The following is a 12,275-nucleotide window of genomic DNA, read 5'->3' on the forward strand; positions in this document are numbered from 1 at the left end:
TCATTATAATATTTGTTTTGGTTTAAACCAATAAAAGTGTAGAATTCTGTTAAAATCAAGTGGAAATCCATAAGAAGAAACAAGTGTAAGTCTTTTTTAGAGAATAAATTTTGATTAGAATGAAATTATTTTGTCTTCCCTGACTAAATGTTGAATACAATATATAAAAATAAGAATAGTGCTAAATGATTATAAATTTATTATAGACGCATATAATTCATCTGAGAATCGTGAATTGAAGGTTATTGTTTTAGTGCAAGCTTTTTCTTTGCTAGAGAAACATACTTATTATTAGATGTATTATAATTTCCCTAATAAAGTAATGTTTCAATTTTGAATTTCAATTTCTTTTTCAGTTATGTGCCGAAGAATGCTTTTTGAACGAATCAGTACGATTATTAGGTTGTGTGGATCCATTGTATATTGCTTATCCAAATACAGAAAGGATTTGTCCTGGTAATGTTTTTCAACTGCAAGCTATTTTTGTGCAGAAAGACAGCAGTAAAGAATATTAATTTCCAGATATTTTTTTTGCAGCATGATATTAATCATCAGTTTGAATTTTCTGGATCTGTTCCATTCTGAATATCTTAGTTATCTTAGTGATTAGTTCAATTGAAAATCATTCTCATTGGATGAGGATATATGTTTTACTTAATAAAAATATTTAATTATAAAACTTTAAAAATTTTTAAGAATAAATCAGACTTTCCTTATTTAGAATTTTTAATTATAACCTATATATAATGGTGATTGTAAACAAGTATCAATATATTTATTTCTTATGATTTTTAATTCCATGAGCCCATAGAAGTTAAACAGTCACATACAATGCTAAATTCTCACTAATGAGTCGTTGTTGAATTCTGCACCATATTAATGATTAATAGGTGCAGACCATAACCAGGTCATATTAATGATTTTTCAAATTTACAGTTAATAACATATGTCAGTTAAATAAATTCAAATCATGACCATAAACCATCTTCTTAAACAATTTTTCCAAAGAATAAATTGTTTCTATTACAATAAAAATTTTATTTTATTCCCTTTTCCTTTGAAGATGTAAAAATATTGACAGTAATAATAATATTCTCGTATTCTCGTAGTATAGAAATTTTTTGTATTTAAATACATGCTTATCTCAAATGAATTTCAGATTAATTTTTGGTGATTCCAAGAATTATAAAATTCTATTATACGAATAATATAATTATACGAAAAGAGATAGTATAATTTTAATTTGTTGATATCATTTTTATTCATGAAAATGTATTATTGTTACAGATCCAGTTCATCATTACGTCTACCAGAAATGCAGAAATTTCTGTCGGCCAGCTTGTTTGTGAGTACAAAACTGATACAAATGCTTTTTATAATTAAAAATTTGTTTGATTATCCAATAATAATCCTTAATCAATGAATTTTTAGCTTAACTGTTTGAAGGTTAGTTTATTTAAAAGAATATTTAAAAAAATCATGATGTATGCAGAATATGAGATAAAATAATTTGTGCAATCAACCGGCCTGCAAATTCATTTCAAGAATCTCCTCCGAAAATTTGACTCATATTTTGAATTAAAATAATGAAATTTAAATTATTTTCAATTATTCTTATGTTGTTCGATTTATCTTTGTTCATTTGGCTAAAATTTGAATAAGTTTAGAATGTCAAATATATGGAAACTACAAGATTTTATTTCATTAAAAACAGTTTATTTTTATTTCATTAAGAAAATTCAAAAAAATTTTCCTTCTAAATATTTCTATTTTAATTAGTAAATAAAATACTGTTTCCTTTTTTTCACAGTAGGGAAGACATTACTGCTGATGTACAAGAGCACTCTCCTTTGAAGTCGCATGCAGTTAGTTTCATGTCTTATGTCATTTTTTCTGATTTAATTAAATAGAATTTTAGAACTTTATGCTCATTACTTTGTTTTTATTCCAAATGCAGCGAGGAAAAGGAAGAAGCAATGAGTAAGACAAATTTTTAATTAATTGAAAACTTATGTGTCGCAATTTGTCTTGAGAGAGTAAATTCCCTTTTCATTTTATTAGAATTAAATGATAAAGATGTTATTTTGTTAATTACTTATTTTTTAATTTTAGCAGAATGAAAAATGTTATTTTATTTTTAAATGTATTAAACTAAGAAATTCATAAATTAATTTAACTCCTATTTATAAAAAAATCGTTGTATATATGTGCAAGAAACAACAGCTTTTAAGTAATATATATTTATACACGATGCTTAAAATTCTCCATTTATTAAGTAAATTACACTATTACTCCATTATTAATTACTCCATTATTCCATTATTAAGTAAATACACTTTAAAATTTAAAAAAAAATCGATTAATTAATGCATATGATTAATTAAAAATAATAAAAAAAATTCATATTCGAGGTATTCATATTCATACTCATTTAGAGACAGATTCAGTTACAACAGTGGTTTTTTTTCGCACTAAACCAGACAGAATTTTAATTTTGGATAAGAACATCAATAGAGGAAAAATTAAATGGATTTTTCTCAGCTTAATGTTCTAGCAATGGTTTTAAGAACAACTAATGAGAGAGAAATATCTTCAATCAATTTTTTTTTTCTAACCAAAGGGAAAGTTTTTTAAGCGGTAAATTAAAGAAAAGGATTTTTTTAAGAAGTAGTTATTTTTCTAACTAAAAAGAGTGTTTTATATCAACTAATGAAAAAGATAAACAAAATAACTGTCATTACGATTATTATATTAATTTGCACATTGATTATAGATGAAGTAACTTATGATTACCGTTTGCAGATGCTTTTCTTTAATTACATTGTCTTTCAACAGAATGGAAGTAGTTAAATACAGTTATTCACCTAAATACGAGGTAAGAATTGGTTGATTTTTACAAATTATATATATTTTTTAATTTTATATTTGATAATAGTTTTAAGTGACGTTATGTACTTTACCTGCTCTTACTGTGATCTGAAAGTTAGTTTCTAAACTGTTAGAATAGACTTATAATTCCAATCCTAAAGATGCTTTAAATAATTGAAAGAATGACCATATAGTAACTACATCTCTCAAAAATGTTATATATTTACTTTTCTACACCAAGTCCTATCAGATAAGGTATTAAAAAAAGTTAAATTAACCTAAACAGATGTTTTGATTTTGATGAAAAATATCCAATAATTTAGAAAGTGGAGATATATGCATCGAATATAAGCATTTATTTAATGATTAATCCTCTGCCTCTATAAATCGTCTCTTAGCTACACCACCAATCTCAATTTCATAAATTGTAGAAGACAAAGAAGCATCTGAACTTTTTCGCAATTTAAAACGAATATCCCTGATTTTTTTCGCACATTTATGCCAGATGTTTCTTTCTGGTATAAACAGACCAAAATAAAAATATTCATTACTGACTTTTAAAAATTCAATTGCTTCTTTCTCTTTTAATTAATTTTTTTTAAATTGAGATTAATAGTATTTGTTAAGTGGCAAAATAATTTTCAAAATGTCATATATTGAATGCAACTCTTGCATTCACAAGTAGATTCTTTGAAAATGGTGATACATTAATTAAAAAAAACACTCATTTACATTAACTTTTATTATTTTTAATTATAGTTCTTTTTCTTTCTTAATTGTATGAAATCGTGCGTTAATAGTATCTGCATATCTTTTTGTTTATAATTGAATATATGCCTTAATTTTTCATTTTTATTTAGGAAAAAGATAAAAATTGTGCTTATACTTTCTTTAAATCATGAATATTCTTTCAACAATGGGTATGGGTTTTCAACAATGAATATTCTTCCGACAATGGGTATTTTAACTTTCAACTTGACCCACTATGGAATTATATGAATTATCCTGAAATGTAGAACTGATAATCAGACTATCAAAATAATTCTTCATTTTAAATCCTTACAATCAGAGTATATTCTTGCTTTCTTTCAGAGTATTTCCTTGTTTTCATATATTGGAGGCTATTTGGGTCTTTGGCTTGGAATATCGCTCGTTGCCATCTGCGATGCCATCGAAACAGCACTGCTCATTATCCAATGGCTATGGCAAAAGATAGTGAAGAAACGGCAGGCAAAGAACAAAGTGCATTTCAAGCATGCTTTTAGAAACTATGACACGCAGAGGCAAATGTGGATTCTGTAGTCTTTGAAATAAATGACATTCTACCAAAAAATATCCAAGCCTTCGAAGTTCTTAAAGTTGTCTATACATAACTTTGTGCATTAGAAGATATAATGAATTTTAACATATTAAATATATTCTTGGTTTTTATATGCAAGTAGAGACTAATATATCTTTATTTCAATGTAATCCTCTACATAGCATTGAAAGAAATATCACCAAAATATGAAAGATTGACAGTTTGTTTCATACCACATAAATTATGTAGTACTATATCTTGAGTAAATTTCATCGCGATTCTTAACCAGTTAATAGTGGAATTTATTTTTTTAAATCTGTCAAGACCTCTTTTTTAAAGTCAAGCGATGAAGCATAAACACGCAATACGTCGAACGCAATACAAATGATTGCAAAATAAATTTCGCAAAAAAATCATAATAAACCGAATAAGATTTCATTTTTATTAGATGTATAATTACATATCGACCACGCCAAAATGTAGACATGATTGACATGTATGTGTGTCAAAAGCACTGAACTGGTTAAGGAGAAATTTTCAGTTTTTGAAATTATTTACTTAAAGAGTCTAAATAGATTTGAGTTTCATAACTTTTACTCTTTCCAAAACTTAATGATTAGGCGATTCAATTTTTAAATTCTTGCACGGGGTTATCCTGAATAATTTTGAAAGGATTGTTTTAGGTGTCATATCTCGAATTCAAATAATAAGCTACTGAAATATTTTTTGTTAGATTACTTACTTAGTACCTTGAAGGCTGCTACAGAAGATTTCGGGAACTTTTTTTACAATTGCAATTTACACCTTTTAGAATTCCATTTTCTATAACTTGCCAAAAAACAAATATCCAAATAAAAACAACAACGCGAGAAACATACATAGCATTCCTAAATGTATACATTAATATGAGTCTTGGCTCTTTTTTATTTTTGAAAATAAAAAAAAAAGTATCCATAAAAACAGATTTTATTCTAGTCATAGTTCGTACATTAACCTTTTTTATTATAATAAAATAAAAATGCTTTACAAAAGTAAGATAATAAAATAGAATATAGTTCAGTTTAATGAAAATGGTTCACATCATTACAGCATCGCAACATGAAATATTACGTTTGGAATCTTTATCAAAAAGTCTACAGCTTCAATTGCCCACTTAGTTTTCTAATAAAATAAATTCATGTTTACTAAGAAGTTCGAAGTATCTTTCATTCATTTATCTGTCATTGATTCACACATTCATCACATTTCTTTTTCATAAACTAATTCAGTGTTAGAACCCATTTTTTAGCATGCTGTCCCTTGCATGGGATCATTCGACCTGGATATGACATGGTAGACTCGGAGCATTTTCTTCACCACCAAACCAAATTCTTCCATGTCGACTGCAGTATCATCTGGCATGCCACTGATGGGCGAAGAAGCTATTTTGTACGCATTGAAATCTGGCACATAAACGTGAATCTCGTCGCTATCATCCTGAAAAAGATTTGGAATAAAATTCTTTTTATATAGAGACCTAAATTTTTTTTACTGATATTATTTCCACACTATTTACGAAAACGGTATGGCTTCAAAAGTTTTCTTCAACCAAAGATAAAATAGTGTATATTCTGTTTATCAATTTTATCTTCTAAAATCAACGAATGTTTGTTTGAAATTTGACAAAGATAAAATCAAATGTAAGCTATGAAATAGCTGAAAATGGAAGTAATAAAATAGCTAAATCTAACTAATTAACGATTTACTATTAGGCTAAAATAAGGTTTATAAATTTTCAAAAGAGATGGGTCTTTTTTTTATTTTTCTAGAAATTAATAAATTTATTACGAATCCTTATCGATTTTTTATTTTGTATATTAATTGGAAACGACATGCATTCATTTTATGCCATTTGAGTAAATAATTCGCTGCTGATTATAAGTGTTTAGCGTAAAAAAGGAAATATTATTGAATTATTTTATAAAAATAAGTCGATCAGATTTTTTGAAATCACAGGGCCATTATTGTTTAGAGTCACAGAAGCGTTCAATGCATCCTAATGGATATTTCCTTATATGAAATTTGTCCGTATTCAGTTTACCATGATTATCAATAAGTATAATGCATGCCCATATGTTTTATTTGCACTACTTTCTAAACATTTTTTTTTGTTTATTCTTAAACAAAATAAGCTATTCTTTAGCTACTTGTGACCTTGAGTGCGACAATGAAGCCTGATTAAACAAATGTTTTGTCCCATTCTTTATGTATGCTGAAAAAAAATTGAATAAAAGGAAACATAGTCGGGTAAAGTGTTCAAACAAATTTGATACTTAGGTTGTCAGTTAAAAAAAATCTGGATAACATCAAACATTCGCACAATTATAATTTAATATTCGGGATTTTTTTTTTAAAAAATTTTTGTGGGTACTTCCTTTCCTTTCATTGAAATCTTACACTTAGTACCGAAAAGGAATTTACCTAAATAGGTGCATATTCTCAGAAATAATCCTAAATTTTATTTTTAACTGATATTTTAAGTCACAAGTTAAATAAAAAAACTGAAGAATTTTAGATAGATTTATAAAAGATTTTTAAAAAATTAATGCAACATTGTTAAAACAAGTAAATGATGAGATGGTGAAATATGTAGAATTGGAGATTTAGAATATTCTCTATAACATGACTTATATTTAACTATTAACATGGTATTAGTGTAGTTAAGAATAGTTTGTTACTCTTTTCTTATATATGTATTAGCAGAAAATAAACCAGAATGCGGACGATGTCGTGCCCGCTTTACCACGGAAAAGGGATACAGTAGCTTCTGAGGGTTAAGACCCCTGAGCACCCGAGGGCAGAAGTCTCACTTCTAGCACATATGAAGAAGACACACACACATTCGCTTGCACAACTCCTTTTTACAGGGGGGCACATTCACACACCTCACAGTTAGAACACGGATAAAGAACAATCATGCTCGAACCGGGATTCGAACTGGGGACGCTCAGATCACGGAGAAGATGCGCTACCCCTATGCCAGGACGCTGGCAAATAAACCAGAATAAATATTAGAATTGAATTTTCTCTTTTGCATTTATGTTTATACAAAGTCTGCATCGATAAATTTACAATGTTTTATTTACGCTACTTTCTTAATTTTATTCTTAAACAATTACAGATAAATGTGGTTTTCCAATAACCTGTAGGTAGACTCTTCATTCTTGCTGTATTCCTCTATGGCTGATGAACAAATTCATTGCTATGGAGGAAGGAACAAATAGGTTACCTCAAGAGCATTTCAAAGGAGTTACAATATTTTTTCTTCTAAGGATTGGAAAACACATTCTATTGTCTAGCTGTTGAAACTTTTAGAAAACTTATTGGAAACTTTTTAACTGAAAAACTAATTTAAATGAATATAAATCTGAAGAAAAAAATGAGCTTACAGTCGTTTCCTTGATAAATACAGCATTGACGTCGATTCCTCCTAATGCATAACTACCGGAATGAAGTTCTGCAAGAGTTTTGCAGATAGCAGTAGCAATTCTGAGCAGATGTCTGGGCCGAAGACCCGGCACCGTTCTGAGATATTGTAACAGGCTGATATATCCGTGGGGTGGTTTAAATGGCCTTGAATTCAACTGTTCTTGGGTCAGCCTCCGTTTTGTTTTATCGGGGACTGAAATAAATACAGAATTCAATATATATCTAATTTCAGCAGGGAACACAATCTTAAATTATCATTTAAAAAAGTAATTAAAAAAGACGCTTACTGGGATTGTTTGAAAGTTTCCTGACATATGAATCTTTCCCGTCCTTGGTATTTAATCCGAATCTAGAAAGTAGCCTTGATTGAAAGTGCAAAGATGAGATGGTGTAAATCAAAGGATTCGTCGCTGAGTTCAGGGGCAAAACGAAAATTGCTGTCCAGGAATAAGCTTCACCTGAAAACAACAATTAACAAAACACTATTCTTTAAAAAATAATTAAATCATTTTTAGATTTTTCTTTTTGCTGTTTAACGAGCACGCGACATATATACAGAGAATATGGTGAAGTCGGTATTTCATTAAACATTGTCTATATCTTAACCATTTTCTTCCATGCTATAAAACTAGATTTTTAGCTTTTTTTTTTATTATTGAAAAGACTATTTTTTGCCTGCACTTTCAATAGGGAAAAGATCCAACTGCTAATGCTTATTTTCGAATAAGAAGAAATCCTCAAAAGTACCATCATCATCATAAATGAATTCCTCTCACATTAACTCAAGAATTTTTACAAATATTAGCGTTGCATGATCATTTACTTATTCTATTACAAACTTCACAAAACATATCCATATATAGTTTTATCCAATAACGACAATGTTTTTGCTTTTCATATGAACATTATTTAATTTACTTTTATATTTTGCAAGAACTTTTTGGACTTTCATTATGATTATTTTTATCCTTCGAAGGTCTTTATAAAAAGTATCAAATGTTTAGTCAAGGTTAATCAGTATTTTATTATTTTTATTTTAGTTTTATTTGACACCTCCTGGATATAATTTACATTTTTTTTGTATGTGCAGAGCTAAGATCTTATTAGAAAGATTTATACATTAGTTAGTATATTAATTAATGGGCAAGATATCTTTACACGTCTGAAGAAGAAAGTAATTCAAAGGTTTATTCTTCTATGAATCTGCTCAAAGTACAAGAATTACTTCGCCTTCCAAACATATTTATCTCCTCTACGATGGAAAAACCCTTTATGACTCTAGCTAAAATGTCATGCGGTGACATTAAATGTTAATCTTTTTTGCATTGCCGATTGAATAATATTTAATTCTTGTTGCACATTTTAAATAATAAGACTCAAATCCTTTAGAACACCACTTTTCAATTGTACTTGCAAGCGTGAACTGGCATCCAGTTCTGAAATTTCTGTAAACGTTACCAATCACATGCCGGGACATGTAGCATAACGACGAGCCTAAGCACATATTTATTTTAATATTTATTTTTTATAAATTTAAAAAAAGTATCGAAAAAGAGACAATAATATTGTTTATATTTATTTAAAAAGTGGACATATTCAAAGTGCATGTTTTATCAACTTTTACTGTATCATCAAAATAAATGTTCGTAATTATTAAAAAAAAAATCTTTCTGAATTTAAATACTTTTATAATAGACAAGAATATTTTTATATCGTGGGAATAATCACCAAGCATTCTCAATAAGATAAAACATACCTGTAATATTCACACCTGACATTGCCAGCATACCCATGATGATGATAGGAATCCAACACAATGAGTTCGTCAATACGATGAGAGCCATCTGTCTTCCAATCTTATCCGTCATCGATTGACGAGACATGAGTCGGCTCATATTTTGGTAAGATTTCTTAATTGTTATGTACATATAGAGGTAGGCCGAAGCAATAATTAAGAAGGCTATGAAGTTCATGCAGAAAAATAAGGCAACCGAATATTCCCAGCCAGCTGGTCTGTGATTGGTTATGTGCAAAGCCAGACATACCCCTGAACGAGCGTAGAAACGCCCTTGAAAGTATGGCTGTACGAAAAAGGGAACGGCAGCCATCACACATGCTATAATCCATGATGTGAAGATGAGTTTGTAAGTGAATTTCACACTAAATCTCTTCTGGGACAAAGGAAAGCACAGACTAATTAGACGATCCACTGTAATAAATACCAGTGTGAACACAGACACTTCACTAGATATTGTCGATAGGAAACCACATATTTTACACAGGATACTTCGTTTCCATTTGTCAGAATTTTCGATATATATACTTCTATAGTAGACATCGACGCTAGCTATAATGATGAGGTAGATCCCCATAAGAAAATCGGCACATCCTAAACTGAGTATGAGGGTGGAGCTGATACGAGTGGAATCCTTGGTTTTGCAACGCCAGACGATGACAAAGAAATTACCCACCAGAGCGATGATACCCAAGACCCAGAGAAAAGATCTTTGTATGGGGCTACTCATAAGGTCCTCGCAGGATGAGATTTCGTCAGGAGGCGGTTGACAGTTGTAAAGAGGCACTTGGTTTGATGCTATGCAGCAGAAGGTGTAGGAATCACTATACCTGCAAAACGAAATTTACATCAATCTAAATAAAAGCAATTATTAAAAAATATTTCACATTCCAACTCATTTTTGGTTTATTAGCTGATATGAATAAAAAGAATATTGGGGAAAAAAGAAAAAAATAACTTACAAATATTCTAAAGACTTTAAGCCAATAAAAATTTCTGAATTAAAATCGACAATATCGTTTCCTTTGATATCCCTGCAAAAAAGCACAATTATTAAATCAAACATGTATAGAAAGGCAGAAATATTAACATGAGGAAAAAAACAATAAAGCTTTCATTTTTAAAGAAAAAAATACTAGCAATAAGAATAATTCGTATAAAAATTTAGTCGAAAATTTAGTATGTTGTTAAATGAAAAAAACTGGATATATCAATAAACATTTCCAAACAAAATTGAATTGAAATTTAACAACATAGCTATCGGAATGCATCATCTATAATGTTATAAAAGTATGATAAGATTAAAATATCGCTTGTATAATATTATATTTTCAAAATAATTTATGTGCCCAATTTTTTTAATATATCATATGAGGAAAAATTTGCTGCAGCAAGCCACTGAGAAATTAGCTATAGATGAACTCTCAAACTTGATCAAACTCAATAGCTTGTACGGACGACGATTTGGTGACATCATGCATCACTTCTTTATTATTATTCTGTTAAATTAGAATTCTAAAAGCATATTTGAATAAATAAAATAGTGATGCAATTAGAATTATATTTTGAAATAGATCATTTTATTAATAATAATAATTCTGATGATGAAATTCAGCCAAAAACTAGTGAGCCAATGAAGCCATTTTACAACCACTGAAAAGATTATGTAAAAATAAAAAGTGTAACAAAAGCATTCATAAAGAAGAATAATGAACGTTAGTTAAGCATTAAGATCTTGATGTAGATCATTCACTTTTTTCGATGTCGTTGCCCTCAAGTCGAAAGAGAGAAATTGATATCGGTATATCTGCTTGTCTGCAAATAACTATTTGGTTGCTCTCTTTGAAAGAATAGGGAATATGCTATCATTCATTTAAAATCTGTGAAACGATTTATCGAAGGTGATTATCTATGTTTGAAGTGATATCTCTATCTGCAGACTTCCATGTGGAATTGCAACATCTCAAATCTTCAATACAGCCGTTTTCAATATTTGATATGTGGGATCTACAGATTCCTCGGATTCGAAACTTAATAACAACCCACCAGTTTTTCATGCTCATATATTAATGTCACTGTTTTTCTTAGCTGTAACTGTAATTTGTATTTTTGCATATATAAAAATTAATATTGGCAATAACTTTCTGTACTAATACCCTCATGCAAATATAAAATAAATATCTTTGTTTCGTTTTTAAAGTGGTTTGCCTTACCCATCATCTCATCTACCACATATGTTTATAAAACACATTATGCATCTTTTATTGAGGATAATGTCATATATTTAGACAAATCTTTATTTGACTATTTGCATTCTATCAAAAATGAAAAACCACTAAACAGATCATTTCGAAGTCGTAGAAATAAACTAACTTCATTCACATTATCTATCATAATTTTATTTATCTTTCAGGACATATCTTCTATGTTATTTACAAAAAACACAGTGATACAATTTTTATATAATAATCCAAGAAGGTAAAAATTAAATTTAATTGATGATTTCTTATTAAATTTTTGTCATTGTAAATTTACCACTTCCAAACATCGCAGTATGATCATATTGAATAATATTAAAAAGAATATTAATATACACTTACAGAACTGTCACAGAATGAAGACCAACAAATGCTCCGCTTTCTACTTTTGCAATGTTGTTGTTTTGCAGGTTTCTGAAATTAAGAAGGGCATATATTATGCATATATTTGAGATATTCTATAACATACATATCATAAAGAAAATCCACATTTCTTGCATTTTTATTATTGCATTAACATTTATTTGTTGCTAAAATTCACTCCGTAAAATGAAAACAATATTGGTAATGCCAGTTATATTTTGGA

The 12,275-nt window shown here is 28.7% G+C and overlaps 1 protein-coding gene across 2 annotated transcripts in view; it reads right to left on the reverse strand.

Annotated features, from left to right (window-relative positions):
* Positions 1-5,145: 5,145 nt before the first annotated feature.
* LOC129963261 (uncharacterized) overlaps positions 5,146-12,275 on the reverse strand; it is a 78,535-nt gene continuing 71,405 nt past the window's right edge. For both annotated transcript variants that reach the window (XM_056077502.1, XM_056077505.1), the window contains exons 38-43: positions 12,032-12,103; positions 10,394-10,465; positions 9,393-10,261; positions 7,924-8,094; positions 7,597-7,829; positions 5,146-5,644 (exon numbers count right to left, since the gene is read on the reverse strand). In XM_056077502.1, coding sequence (XP_055933477.1) covers positions 5,453-5,644; positions 7,597-7,829; positions 7,924-8,094; positions 9,393-10,261; positions 10,394-10,465; positions 12,032-12,103 — 1,609 coding nt within the window. In that variant the 3' untranslated portion in view covers positions 5,146-5,452. The remainder of the gene's footprint in view (positions 5,645-7,596; positions 7,830-7,923; positions 8,095-9,392; positions 10,262-10,393; positions 10,466-12,031; positions 12,104-12,275) is intronic.

Source organism: Argiope bruennichi, chromosome 3 (genome assembly GCF_947563725.1).
Source record: "Argiope bruennichi chromosome 3, qqArgBrue1.1, whole genome shotgun sequence".
Classification (NCBI taxonomy): Eukaryota; Metazoa; Arthropoda; class Arachnida; order Araneae; family Araneidae; genus Argiope; species Argiope bruennichi.